The sequence below is a fragment of the Enhydra lutris genome, unplaced genomic scaffold (assembly GCF_002288905.1).
Source record: "Enhydra lutris kenyoni isolate GAN:26980312 unplaced genomic scaffold, ASM228890v2 scaffoldscaffold33, whole genome shotgun sequence".
In the NCBI taxonomy this organism is placed as follows: Eukaryota; Metazoa; Chordata; class Mammalia; order Carnivora; family Mustelidae; genus Enhydra; species Enhydra lutris.
In genome coordinates, this window is record NW_019154117.1 from 12,707,044 (window position 1) to 12,721,982 (window position 14,939).

The window sequence follows — 14,939 nt, forward strand, 5'->3', positions numbered from 1 at the left end:
GAAACACTTTAATAATGAGCTTTTCTCTGACGTTTTTATCACATAAAGTCAGGAAGGAAAAACACAAATAAATCAAGCGGCTGAGATCATGGGAGATTCATTATCAGGTAGACTCGTTAACAAGAGTGGGAATTTCCAAACAAAATTAATGCCAGATAGTAACATGGTTTTGGGGGGGGGTTTGTTTTCTGCTTATGCTCTATATCATCAAGAAGGAAGAGTACAACACTGAATAAAGCACAGAAAGTGCCAAGGGAGCCAGTTGTCCTATTTTTTTTTAAAGCAAAAACACTTTGCCTTGAACTACTTAGAGCTCTAAATTACCCATGACTGTGTGCTTATTAAATAGTTACCATAAACTCTTTGGTTTTATACCATGAATGTATATATAATCTTGAGTACAGAAGGAAGGGAGACAATGTAGTAACGTCCACAAGTGAAGCAACATATAAACGAGCTTTGCCTATTACAGTCTCAGGATAAGTACCTGGTAGAAGTCAGCTGTTCTTCCTAAATACAGCTTACAGTACGGATCTCACTGCATAATGCTTTCCTTCAAAGAACTCAAACTTATGATAAAAAAATGTAGTCTATGAAAATACCTTTCCAGTTCTATTTTAAATATTAGATCTGGCTTTTTTGCCAAGGAAGTAGGTGCTCAAAAACAATGAGATTTTCTTTAATTAACAAGAAAAAAGACTTCTATTTAAGTATGAATCAGTTGATAATTGGATTATTATTCGATAGTAAAAAATGAAAAGAAGTTGGATAGGATCTTGGGGGAGGGGGATCAATCCGTGTAGCTGCATCTGTTTTTGTTTGTTTGTTTTAAACAAAGATAGCACAAAAGACCCTGATTTGCCTGCTACACATCATTAACAACAACACTATTGCTCCTTAAATACTCTTAGCTAACATCCCCTGGGATCTGGTGTTCAAAGCACCCCACCGCTAAGATCCTTAATATCCAGATGACAATGGTGGTGGCGATGACAGCAATGAGGAGGGCCCTGGCTTTGGGGTGGGGTGGCGGGAAGGGGGATGCTACAGGAATCAAATGCCAAGAAACATTCTGAGCAGTCCAGTACCTTTGACTTTGACCTGAAAGCGGTTGCACTCAGGGCAGGGGAGGAGAGTGAACTCCTCTGCCTGGTACATAGAATAGTCTGTGCTTGCGACCACGATCTGGTCTCCAGGTTTCCAACTACTAACGTCGTCCAGCAGGTGAAGCTTCACTCCATCCACAACCTCCACCCGGAAACCTGAAAGAGAAACACCTAAACCGAAAAGTAAGAAAGAAAATGATGTGTTAGTAGGCATTTCCACCTCCTCCTTGACTCACAGATCAAAAGCTGAGTTAGACAGTACATTCTTACCAGCGCTAACCGTGTGCCTGTCGTTCTGCAGACACTGATAATAAGAAGATGGACATGGACAGCCTGACCTCCAGGGTAGAGCACCCCATGTTCGTTCCCCGAACCACGACGGGACAGGAAATGTCCAACTACTCTTTTTGATCCCCAAATCTCTCTGTACTTGCATTCAGTGCTAAAACTATCTAATAAGGCTTCTTAGCAGTCCTAAAATGTAGTAAGAGCATATCACACATAAGGAGATGCTGCCAAACACGGAATAGGTCTGTAGTAAATACTCAGTGTTTCAATGTGATCCAGACACAGGATGAGAGAGAGAACATACATCATCTTAAGAATACAAATTTGCTTAGGCAATCTCTTGTCCTGGGCCTTTGTTCATGCTTTGTTCCTTAGCTACAATGTCCTTCCACTCTTAATCCACCAACCAAGATACTACCCCATCTTATAAAGGTGGAGTTCAAACTCACAACCCTAAGATCAAGAGCCACATGCTCTACCAACTGGGCCAGCCAGGTGCCCCAACATCAGGCACATCTTTAAGGACTTCCCCGACATCCTTGCTGGAAGCAACCTCCTTCTCCAGTATTCTCATTCTAGGGTTCCTTCTGGAATTATTCACACCTGTCCAAGGGGAGAATAGCTCACTTCCTTGGAGGGTACATTCATGAAGGCAGCAGAGTACGTCCACCTGTTTATCTGCTCCTCTGTTTCTTCGTGCAAACTCACAGATATCTGCTGAAGGGACCAGCATTCCCACTAGGATCTACAGTGTCACCCAGAGGCCACAAGATAGTGTCCCTGTCCAACTCCGCTCCTTCCCTGGGATGACGTCAACTCTGCCGTCTACGTGACCCAGGGACTAATCCCTGATCTCTCTCAATGCATCCTTTTGAAACTCAAAGTTGGTTCCCCATCAGCTGACCAAAACTGAAAAGTTGATCCTACATCTCCTTCACTTACTCTTTCATGTGCAACCAAGTGTAGCAGCATTTCCTGCTTCTAAAACACCCGTGATAGAATCTGTCACAAACCAAAAGCTGACTTAATGCAAATGTATACACAACAGATGGAAGCCACATCGTAAGATCAATAGAGAAGGGAAAACACCACATCTCAAAGCTGTCTGTTTCCTTGTATCTGTACTTACAACCATCCTTCCAATTAACGGGCGCACTGTTCCGGGGTGACTTTAAGATACCGACCCTAAGAGTCCATGGCAGGAGTGAAGAAACACACTGACTCAAGTTAGGGAACTCAGAAAGAGGGAAATTCGGGCAAGGCACAAGGAATACTACAGACACCTTGACAGTCCTGAGCCCACTCTCCCGAGAAAACCTAACCTGAGCAAGTCATGGATTCTATTCCTTGAGATGCCAACTTACCATGTGTTTGTTTTCACAAAGGACCAAAAGAAAAGTACTGAAAAAAAAAAAGTAAAGTAGCTTTCTTGTTTATGTATTTCTTTTATCCAGATACTAAAGCCTATGATGGGACTTGGTCTAAATAATAATATTAATAGGGACGCCTGGGTGGCTCAGTTGGTTGGGTGGCTGCCTTCCGCTCAGGTCATGATCCCAGAGACCTGGGATCGAGTCCCACATCGGGCTCCTTGCTCGGCGGGGAACCTGTTTTGCCCTCTGCCTCTGCCTGCCACTCTGTTTGCCTGTGCTCGCTCGCTCTCTGACTAATAAATAAAATCTTTAAAAATAATAATAATAATATTAATAATAATGACTCCAATAACAACAGCTAATAGTTGCTGGGACTTTACATACATAATAAATAAACTTTTCAGGGTGCCTGGGTGGTCGGTTAAGTGTCTGCCTTCAGCTCAGGTCATGATCCCAGGGTCCTGGGACCGAGTCCCTCATTGGGCTCCCTGCTCAATGGGGAGTCTGCTTCTCCCTCTTCCTCTGTTCTTCCCCCTCCCCGCACTTGTGCTTTCTTTCAAATAAATAAAGTCTTAAAAAAATAAATAGATTTAATAAATAAATGGCTTTTATCAAAACAACTGGGAGAGAAAGAAACTGCTATGCACACTAGGGATGAAGAAACCAGAAGTCAGGGAGTTTGAAGAACAGCTGGAAAATGGTAGACCCCAAAACTAAATGCTAACTGAACTCCAGAGCCCAGTCTCCTAACTTCTTTATTATTTTGCCTGCCCAAGAATCAGAATGGGCAGGATAAACACAAAGATAACCAAGAACCTCAGAGGCGAGGATAATCACTGCCCAAATTTTCAGATTTCACCAAAAAAAAAAAAAAAAAAAAAAAAAAAAAAATCTAAAAAAAGAACTAAGTGGGGTGCCTGGTGGCTCAGTCATTAAGTGTCTGCCTTCAGCTCAGGTCGTTATTGCAGGGTCCTGGGATGGAGCCCTGCATTGGGGTCCAGCCCTGCACTGGGCTCCCCACTCAGCGGGAAGCCTGCTTCTTCCTCTCCCACCCCCTCTGCTTGTGTTCCCTCTGCCACTGTGTCTCTATCTGTCAAATGAATGGGTAAAATCTTTATAAATAAATAAATAAACAAAGAACTAAGAAACCATTTTTTTCATATAATATTTTTTAAAAAATTGCTTTTTAAAGAAGAGGGTTGCTGGATACATCAGGTTCAATTTCAAAGACCATGAGGATTTGTTGCTGTTTTAAGAAAGAAGTCATAAGGTTAGATTGGGAAGATCTGTCTTATTTACTAAGTCCTCACTTTTTCCTAGCATCAGAAGAAAATCCTGCCTAAGATTTCCTCCCATTAACACCAGCGAATTGGAAACATGAAAGGAAATAAGCTCCGCCCCCTTTGCTTCCTGGAGAGATTTTTCTACCTCTTCCAGAAAAGAGTCATTGAGAACACGGGACCCAATATCCTAGGACAGCTAGAACGGACCCTCTTCCAGAAATGAGTAGTCACTGCTAATGTGGAAATAAAAACAAAATTTTCCACAGAGGAAATGTTGATTTGAGGTTTGTCAGTAATTATCCTCTGCATGAACTCTTACTGGAAGCCCTTCCACTAAGCTTTTCATGCGGGACCAAATTCTTGCTAAGAAATGTTTCCCATCTGCTTTTTGCCAGGGGCAACCATGACGGTGTAGAAAGCAGTGGTTTTGGAGGCAGAAGCCTGAGCTTCCTTGTCTGTAGTAGGTACCATCTCCTTGGCCCAAACCCAGAAGGCTGTTTAGAAGGAACATGTGAAAGTCTCTATTACATACAGGGAACTCTATTTACCTGCTTATTTTAAAGCAAAAGACTTTCTCTGTTTAATTACAAGGGTACAAAATGCACCATTACAACCCAAGTCATGTTTGGATCATCATTAAAATAGCTAACACCAAGTGCTTCCTAGGCATATGTATGAAAAACTTCATATTCTTCCCCTCAGACACCCACAGCAGCCCTATGTGGTAGTTTCTCTGACTGTGCCCATTTTTCAGATGAGGAAACTGAGAGCTAGGAAGTTCAAGTCACATGCCCACCATCACATAGGAAGTGAAAGAGCGGGGCTCTCTGTCTCCAGAAATCCATCTTAGTAAGCATATTGGCCCCCTGCTGCTGAAAACTGAGGTATGAGCCCTAAAATCAACCTTTCTGGATAACAAGGAACCTCTCGATTACTCGTTTCACAATAATTTTGGGATAATTTTTGCTTGCAAAAGAAAGGTAGTGGGCAAGCGCAGACAGGAGCCTGCTAATCCATACCTTGAGCCAAGAAACCTGGCAGCAAAGCAGGAGAGGAAACATCCTTAAAGAAACAAGTCAGAGGTACCCTGAACACCCAGTGCCAGGCATTATTTGAACTAACTATTGTTCTTCTGAAAGGTGAATGAGAATAAAAATTATGTGGAAGAAAATGTTAAAGACCTAAGGTAACTGTATAAAATGTTATTTTAAGCAAGGGAAACAGGTTAAAACAAAATGGACATTAGGGGAGAAAAACATATACAAGAGAAAAATAACTAGATTATCTGCACAGAAACAATTCTCTCTTAACGACAGGGTTAGAACTTAATTTTTATTTTCTATGTTCCTGTGTCTTCCAACTCGTTTAGAAGACAATTGCATTAGCTGGACCAAGGAAAAGTTGCTAAGAAAATGAGGGTTGTTTATATAGCATGTGTGCAAAGGTACTATTTGCTACATGTCTGCATAAAGAAAAGATTCAAAGTACAAAAACATATTCACCGTCTCGGGTTAACCAAAGGCAGCTCACCCTGTCACATTTAGACTGGTTCCAGTGGTATCAAATCCAGGAAACAAATCCATCTCTAATAGTTAACCACACTTTATGGTTAGGTCATGATGACTTTATGACTCGAGAATCAAGAACAAAGGCCAGCTGGGAGGGACCAGGCTTCAACAAGAGCATTCTCCAACCCAGCAAGAACTCTTTGAGTCAAAAGGATGGACTACAGTGGAAAATGATAGGTTTCATCTTCAACCAGTTGAGAAACCTAATCAGACTGTCCCTTGGATACAATTCCACCTAAAGAAACCAGTCTTTCACAATACTTACCAATGTCTTAGAAGAGTCTAAACCATTCTTGCTTACCTTCAATCCACTCACTGTAAGCTGTCACGGCAAACTTCTGACCATCCACAGTATAAAATTCTCTTTGGGCAAGAGCCTTGCCTCCACTACTATGGTTTTCATAGTTTCTCACGGACTCGTTGCAAGAAGTACTTCCTCCATCGATGACCCCAACCAAAGCCCACGCTTGCCTGGAGGGGAAAAGAGCATGTGCCTTATTTGTCATGGTCCCAACCCAGATCCTTGACACAGATGTTACGTCAGGTGCTGTGTAGCGCTTGAATTTCATTTTTATCAAACCCTCTATCTCTTTTTCCATGTGGCTGCAAGTCCAAACCTTGACTGAAGTAACAGACATCACAGAAGGAAATGCATCTAGATTTTTTTAAATCCTTGTTTGTCTGGCCTTGTAACAGGTGGAACACCAAAGGCTGGGACTAAAATGAATCACTATCTTGATGAATCACTTCCCCAATACACACCCCTATTGTTCACCTATCATTCTGTCCACAAACCCATTTATTTCCCTTCTTTTAAAATGAGTACGGCACACACCCTGATATTTATAGCAGCATTATCTACAATAGCCAAAATATGGAAAGAGCCCAGAATCCATTGACTGATGAATGGATAAAGAAGAGGTGATGTGTATACACAGACACACAGACAGACACACACAGGAATATTACTCAATCATTAAAAAAAAGAGTGGAATCTTGCCATTGGCGAAGACATGGATGGAAATAGAGTTCCTTATGCTAAGTGAAATAAGTCAGTCAGGGAAAGACAAATACCATATGATTTCACTCATATGTGGAATTTAGGAAACAAAACAGATGAACATAGGGGAAGGGGGGTTAAAAAAGAGAGAGAGAGTGAGCAAAGCAGAAGAGACTCTTAACTACAGTGAACAATAGAGACTCTTAACTACCAGAGGGGAGTTGGGCTTGTGGGGGGCAGCGAGGGGAATGGATGAAACATGTGATAGGGATTAAAGAATGCACCTGTCGTGATGAGCACTGGGTACTGTATGCAAGTGTTCAATCTCTATATTGTACACCTGAAACTAATATTATTTTACTGTATATTAACTAACTGGAAATCTAAACAAAAACTTTAAAGAGAAAAGAGGGCACCTGGGTGACTCAGTGGATTAAAGCCTCTGCCTTCGGCTCAGGTCATGATCCCAAGGTCCTGGGATGGAGCCCCACATCGGGCTCTCTGCTCAGCAGGGAGCCTGCTTCCTCCTCTCCCTCTGCCTGCCTCTCTGCCTACTTGTGATCTCTGTCAAATAATCTCTGTCTGTCAAATAAAATCTTTTAAAAAAATTAAAAAATAACAATAAAGAGAAAAGAAAAATAAATAAAAATAAAGTGAGTACTGCCCACTCTCTTTTGAACTCTCAGCAATGTTCAATCCGGCTGTGTGATAGAATGACATAACAGAACGAGCTTGAGGAAGCCACCCACACTCAGACCCAGCCCGGACTGATGCCATCATCATCTCTGCAGGTGGGGCATGGCATTGGTAGGTTTTCAAAGTTCCCCAGACGATGTGAATGTGCAGCCACACTTGAGAACCACTGAGTCAGAGAGTGGTTCTCACACCTGAGTGTGCATTAGAACACCTGGAGGGCTTGTCAGATCAGACTTCTAGGCCCCACCCGCTGACTGCCTGAGGTGGGGACAGAGCAGGCACATTGCTAACAAGCCCCTCCCCCTGCCCCCCTGTGAGGCTGATGCTACTGGTCTCCGGACCACACTGAGAACCCCTGAGTTACAGGTCAGAGGTTAGAGCAGTAGTGATGAGACCCAATTGTGCATCGAACACCTGGGGGTCCTACTCATCAGAGATTCTTCTGTAAAAATCTCTAGGGGGGCCTTGGGCATGTGATTTTAAAAAAATCTCAGGAGTGCATAGCTGAAAACCACTGGGTTACTGGTTTCTTAATAATCTTTTTTTTTTTTTAAGATTTTATTTATTTATTTGACAGACAGAGATCACAAGTAAGCAGAGAGGCAGGCAGAGACAGAGAGAGGAGGAAGCAGGCTCCCTGCAGAGCAGAGAGCCCGATGCGGGGCTCGATCCCAGGACCCCGAGGACCATGACCTGAGCCAAAGCAGAGGCTTTAACCCACTGAGCCACCCAGGTGCCCCAGGTTTCTTAATAATCTTAAATCAAAATCTTGTAATCACTATCCGAGAGATTTAAAATTTTACATGCCATATATCTATTCGTTGACAGCAACTGTGTTTGAAAATGCCCTTTAATTTCATTTCATTTTTGTAATAAACATCCCAGGGACTGGCTCAAACCTGTGGCCAAAATAAAAAAAGAACAAAGACAAAAAGCCAAAAAAAATCTGCCTTAAGATTCCTGGTTTAAAACCCGGAAAGAAAAATGTCAATTTCCTACTCTAGAGGGATGGGGTGCGTGCGTGCGTGCGTGTGTGTGTGTGTGTGTGTGTGTGTGAGAGATATCTATGCCAGACAGATGGCTGGATAGTCACAGATAAAAGTTAACCAAAGCATGCCTGTATTCTTATAAATTCTACACCTGCCCCTGCGTGGATTAGCTACTCTCAGCTGACCATGCTTTACAGCTCTATTTATATTCCTTGGTACAGTACAAAGAATCAAATGCCAAATGTTTCAATTTATTATCTCCTATGTGAGAAGAAAGGAGAAGAAATATCAGAGGCTTCCTTTATTTACCAAAGCTGCCTCAGCAACTCTAAAACAATGTTCTATTCTCCTGACATTATCTCCAAAACACTCCTACTTCCCTCCCCCACTAGAGGAAAATTTCGTGGCACCAGAACAGTATCTTCAAAGGCGTGTGTTTGTGTACATTGGAGATAATGTCAAAGCAATGGAACACTGGCACACTGGCAAAGGATCACAACTCAAATTCCTCTGTCAAATCAGCAGCACTATTTGAAAGGGAATTCAGAAACCAGGAGGAAAGAAACCCAAAAATGTCAAACAATATATTCACAGCTAATGATCACACAAATCCAGAAGAATAATGGAGTAAAGAGACAAAAGCTTTCATCCTGGCATTGCTGGATAATGAAACAAAGTAGGTATCTAACTTTGAAAAGATCGTGTTTCCACTCCTAGGTCTATAAATTACAGAAGTATGGATACATGGGTTTTAGAAGATGGATAAAAGAACATTTGGAGAAGCCTTTTTTATTTACTTTTTTAGGATTTTTTATTTATTTATCTGACAGAGAGAAGAGACAGGGGGAGACGGAACACAAGCGGAGGGGGAGGGAGGTGGCCGAGAGGAGTGAGAAGCAGGCTTCCTGCTGAGCAGGGAGCCTGATGTGGGGCTCCATCCCAGGACCCTGGGATTATGACCTGAGCCGAAGGCAGAAGCTTAATGACTGAGCCACCCAGGTGCCCCAAGGAGAAGCCCTTTTTACAACAGAGGTCTGAACTGTTAGAAATGCCTAGCAGTGAATACACAGGGGTAGACTCCTACAACAGAAAATGAACAGCAATGAAAACAAGCCAGCACCACATGCACCAAAATATGTAACCCTCAGTTAACAGAGTTGAACAAAGAAGCCAGATACAAAATGGGGTATATTATCTGCTCACATTTATATGAAGTCCAGAAATAGGCAAACCTAAACTTTCATGTTCTCCACAAATTCCAGTGAGTGGTTATCTTTGGTGAGCCGAGGGAGTGATCAGTGAAACAGAGGGGACAGCCAGGGGGACTCCAGGCCATGGGCAATGATCTATGCTTTGACCTGCATGGTGGCTATCCAGGAGTCACGATGTGATAAGTCATTAAACTCTGCATTCTTGGGGCACCTGGGTGGCTCAGTGGGTTAAAACCTCTGTTTTCGACTCGGGCCATGATCCCAGGGTTCTGGGATCTCTATCTGTCAAATAAATAAATAAAATCTTTAAAAAAAAAAGTGCATTCTTGTTTTTAGCAGTTTTCTGTGTGTGTCTTACATTTAATCCTAATTTTCTAAGAACCCACCTCCAAGGTTTGGCACCTGCTACTCCCTGTCTAGAAAGATCTCCATCTCCAACTGCCCACAGAGCATGCTTCTAGACTCCCCCCAGGTTTCTCACCTTTGGGAAGCCTCCACAAGTTCCCCAGGTCGATTTGATGGCTCCCACTATTTGCACTCCCATTACAACCTAGAAGCGAGGGTCTCACTGCACACTCCTGTCTACTGAGGTGTGTTTATCCACTGGATTAAACAAGGGCTCTTTCATCTCAGCACCCAGGGGTACCAGCACTCAGCACCTCCTCAAAATCCCCACAGTGAAGAAAAGGCATTTTACGAACCATTACAGACCCTTTTCTTCATTAATTTTGTCTGCTTCACCTTCTCTAGAATTTCCGCAGCTACGGCTCCATTCCAACAACCAATGGAAGGAAACTAACAACTAGATCCACCAACCATCCAAGGAAAAAATAACTAGAGCCTTTCCATATGTGAGTTTTCAAGTCCTCTTCCTTGTCACAGCAGACTCACTCCCTGGCTTTACGAAGAAGAACAGTAAGCAGATTTAAAACTTCTCTTTTCTGAATTACATGTTGAGCCAGTGACTTCCCCAGCCTCAGGGCTGGATTGGGAAATCCTGGTGCGCTACAGGCACAGCGTCCAGAAGTCCCGCAAGCCCACAATGACTCCTACTGTGTGCGGGAAGGTCCCAGCCCTCCAGTCCCTGCCTTCCTCGCCTGGGCAGAGGGTCCAGAGACCTGCACCAATCCAACAGGCATTGGGCTCAACAGCAGGCGGAGGGCTCCACAGAAGGCAAAGAGTGCCCCGCCCCCAGGCTTTGAGGGTTGGGGGGGGATTTCTACACCTTCTGGCAGAATCAAGTAACCTGAGTTTCAGACGGTTTGCCCAAGGTGGTTTGCCCCAGATCGAAAGAGGAAAGTAAACTGCCCCAGGGCTGCCTGGCTGTTTCTCAGCAGCCCACAGCTGTCTTTCACTTTCCAAAACCTGCCGTTCTGGTTCCCAAAGTGCTTGGCCTACCGATGCCAAGAGAAGAGCGTCTTGCAACCAGCATCCTCTGCCCCTGGGCCAGCATCCAGGCCCGTGTTTCAAAGCGAGAGTGGCCATTCTGCCACCCGAAGCCAGGCTATGGTGTGTTCTGTCCCTTTCTGCAGCCCCCGACACACAGACACAGGCTCTAACATGGCTCTGGGGAGGAAGGTTAAAGGTCTGCCCACCTGTAGCCCAGTCCTTGGATCAGCTTACTGCCCAGCCGGTCCTGGATCATTTGTATGGTTCCTTGTAAGAGGCTCTTGGCAGCGGAATCCCCCACGGCGATGGCGACGATCCGGCCTGGATCCTGTACTCTCAGAAACTCCTGCAGCCGTCTACTCTCATTGTGGTATTCGTGGGTATCAAACCTGGCACTTTCCAAAATTTTGGCCGTGTCCTGGTCAATGATCCTCACGTTGAGGCCCCTAGAAAAGTCCTTTTCAAAGGCGTGGGACCCAAAGGTCAAGCCTGAGGAAGGCAGAGTTCTCGCCAACAACGTCCACGAGACCTTCTGGGCCCCGTGTATCTCCAGTGTCCCACCAGCTTCCACACCAATAAATTTTTTGCCAAATATTGGCATACTTTCACCTTCATCTGACTTGCCATACAAGGCAATGGTCGCTTTGGACTTATAGCGGCATTTTTCTGCTCCAATATGAAGCGCCCCACCATCCTTGATCAGGATGTAACGAGTCCTCAAAGTAATATTTCTGGATCCATCCTTATCATCTCCAAATACAAGCAATCCTGCAAGGAACAAAAGAAGTATCAGCCCACTCCTCAATCACCTCTCGGGGATACAGAGAAAGAGAGTTTACCTTGAGTGGGCATGGGGAAGAAAAGACTTTCCTGCAATTAAGTTGGGGAAAAAAATTGTTAAGAGGTTGCTTAGGAAATTAAGCCTGTTTTCAAAATAGTAAAGGTAGAAATGGAGAGTTCGTGTCTCAACATGCCAGAAATGCCAAGGGGCATAAATTTCAATCCATTCACTTTCAGAATAAATGATTTTTAGAAAAATATCTAGGAGCCTACAAATTATTGTTACGTATGTTAACCCATGTCAATTCCCTCATCACTCTCCATAGCTGTAAGAAAGATCGAGCTACGAGAGAGCACCTTCTGAAACTGTTTCCTTCCCTATCAATCAGAGGTCGTGACTTGAATGATTTAAGGGAATTTTAGCTCTTGAATTCTACAGTGCTACCTAAGGAACTTCTCATGCCCCATGGATAGACCATCACCACATTCTAAAGGCTAAGAATAGCTTTCTACATACAGAATATCAAATCCCCCCCACAGGAACGAGCAACCTTGCCACCCCCATAGGCAGTGACCATTCCTCACCTCCATCCTGAATGACTACAGAATTCACGGTGGCATCCGAGGTCAAACGGAACATATCCCCCTCCTTGATAACAACTTGCTCTGCAGAATCTTGTCCTGGATCCCAGTTCCTGAGACGTGGGTTTTGATCTGGGCAATTCTCTGTTAAAAAAAATGCAACACCAGCATCCCATCAATGCAACAAACTTCAAGAATTTCTTTAGCCACATCCAAGTGCTACCATCACTGATTGCAATCTGCAGGTGACAGACTCATTGTAAGTTCCTGCCATCAGGATGGAAATCCCATCCCATTCCACCCAGCAGATAGATCCAGTCCTTTACTTCAACACATAAAAAAGGTTGCTCTAAAAAATGAAGTTGCCACCATCTAGTCCGGGTCAGACTCTGTAAGGTAAACACGGAGTTCCCCTGAATCGTCTACTCTGGAAATAAATTGACAGCAAGAGGCAAAACTGTGAATTATCTCTGGACCCACACTAGGAAGCGGTTTTAGAAAACAAAATTTATGGGGTGCCTGGGCACCTCAATGGGTTACAGACTCTGCCTTTGGCTCAGGTCATGATCCTAGGGTCCTGGGATCGAGCCCCACATCGGGCTCTCTGCTCAGCGGGGAGCCTGCTTCCCCCTCCCCCGCCTGCCTCTCTGCCTACTTATGATCTCTGTCTATCAAATAAATAAATAAATATTTAAAATTTAAAAAAAAAAAAAAGGGAACTAAGTAATAGGTATGTCAGGTCTTCCCAGGTTCCTTCCTGTGCACAGTGAATCATTAAGTAGGCAACAGGAGCCCCTGTCTTGTTCCACAGACCGCAGCTGATAAATACCAGCTATCTGCAGACGTGCACGCTTTCCCCGTGAAACTGTAAGAAGCAAACGGCCAAAGGCATGACTCTTCACATTTTCAGACATGAGGAAACTACAGATCAGAGAAGCCAAATCCAAGATTACTCAGCAAGTTGAGTGATACTCAAGTTCCCCCTTAAGAAATGAAGTTTGCTGGACATGTTGTGTTCCTTTACTAGAATTAGAACATGCCCCTTGAACAGATGATGGTGGCAACATGAAAGTATTCTGCATCGCAACAGCTGTTTAATGCATGAGACCTTTAGTTGCTGCTATACACAGGGGTGCAGGGGGGGCGGGGCAGGAATCACACTGGTTTTGATCAATTCATGACCCAAGTATTTACGGAGGATCCATTTGCTCACTTTGTACTAGATACTGTAGAATTTATAAAGCATAGAAGGAACTCACAGCCTGCAGAGCTTATACTCTAGCTTCAGAGAAAAGCCAGCAGGTAGGAAATAATTAAAATGTGGTAGTTGGGTGATGCGCAAATGAGCTCAGAGAAAGGAGGGGTGGGCGGGAGCACCTGAGGCAGGTTTAACAGGACACTAGACCTAGACCCTCAAAGGATGCACAGTCCTTAAATAAGAGGAGCATGGGGTGCCTGCGTAGCTCAGCAAGTTAAACATCTGACTCTTGGTTTAGGCTCAGGTCATAATCTCAGGGCCCTGAGATCGAGCTCTGTGCAAGTTCCATGGCTTAAGATTCTCTCTCTCTTACTCTCTCCCTCTCCCTCTGCCCCTTCCCCAGCTCCCTCTTCAAAAAAAAAAAAAAAAAAAAAAAAAGAAGAAGGGGAGCATGAAGGTGAGAGATGCAAGTGCCCCTCGCTACCCAAGTTCATTGGTTGCTCAGTCAGAAGGGCAAGGTGGGTGCAGCCCATATTTAAACTCAGCTGAGGTAGGGACAGGCAGGGTGTGCTTGGGAATCATACGAAGGTGAAAGGTACATGTTGGGAAATCAGAGGAGGAAAAGTGGAGAGGCTGAGTGCAACACAAAAATATTAATTTTTATATAAAGGAAATTCTGGCTTCTCATTTTGAATTACGTAACCATTAATGCAAACATCTCATTTCTAAGCACTCCTGTTGCCCTAGGCTCGTGCTTTCTCTGAGGGGACGGTAACCTCTGCAGTTAAAATCAGCCTCACTGGTGAAGTCTTTGGCAATTATCTCATGGAATTTTTCCCGAAGCAGTTTCATAATCACCGATATTTAACTCAGGTAAGTCAGTGATCATCACTATTAGACTAGAAATAATCCTTAAATGTTTCTTTCCACCAAAGAAACAAGAAATCTCTTGAATGTGTTCTGACTTACCACTACGGATTACTTACACTTCTTTTCAACCTCCCTCCCTTCCCATAAAACACGGAGCTGGAACTCTCCGTGATGTTACATCACAAGCAAATGCAGGCCCCATATAACAAGCACTCTATACCCAGCTACTGAGAAGGAAATCCAGTCTTCTGACATGTAGAGCCTACCAAATGGTTATATAATTTGTCTTGGTTTTTGTTTTATTGTTGTTGTTTTGGGGTTTTTTTGTTGTTTTTTTATTTTTTTTTAAAGATTTTATTCATTTATTTGACAGAGATCACAAGTAGGCAGAGAGGCAGGCAGAGGGAGAGGGGGAAGCAGGCTCCCCGCGGAGCAGAGAACCCGACGCGGGGCACGATCCCAGGGCCCTGGGATCATGACCTGAGCAGAAGGCAGAGGCTTAACCCACTGAGCCACCCAGGCGACCCTTTGTTGTTGTTGTTGTTGTTTTTTAAAGATTTTATTTATTTATTTGTCAGAGAGAGAGAGAGAGCAAGCACAGGCAGA

The 14,939-nt window shown here is 43.9% G+C and overlaps 1 protein-coding gene across 1 annotated transcript in view; it reads right to left on the reverse strand.

Moving 5' to 3' along the window:
- Window positions 1-14,939, reverse strand: part of LOC111153557 (transmembrane protein 2) — an 82,731-nt gene that overhangs the window by 45,360 nt on the left and 22,432 nt on the right. The window contains exons 3-6 of the mRNA XM_022512650.1: window positions 12,269-12,409; window positions 11,110-11,671; window positions 5,920-6,089; window positions 1,089-1,277 (exon numbers count right to left, since the gene is read on the reverse strand). Of these exons, the coding sequence (XP_022368358.1) occupies window positions 1,089-1,277; window positions 5,920-6,089; window positions 11,110-11,671; window positions 12,269-12,409 (1,062 nt within the window). The remainder of the gene's footprint in view (window positions 1-1,088; window positions 1,278-5,919; window positions 6,090-11,109; window positions 11,672-12,268; window positions 12,410-14,939) is intronic.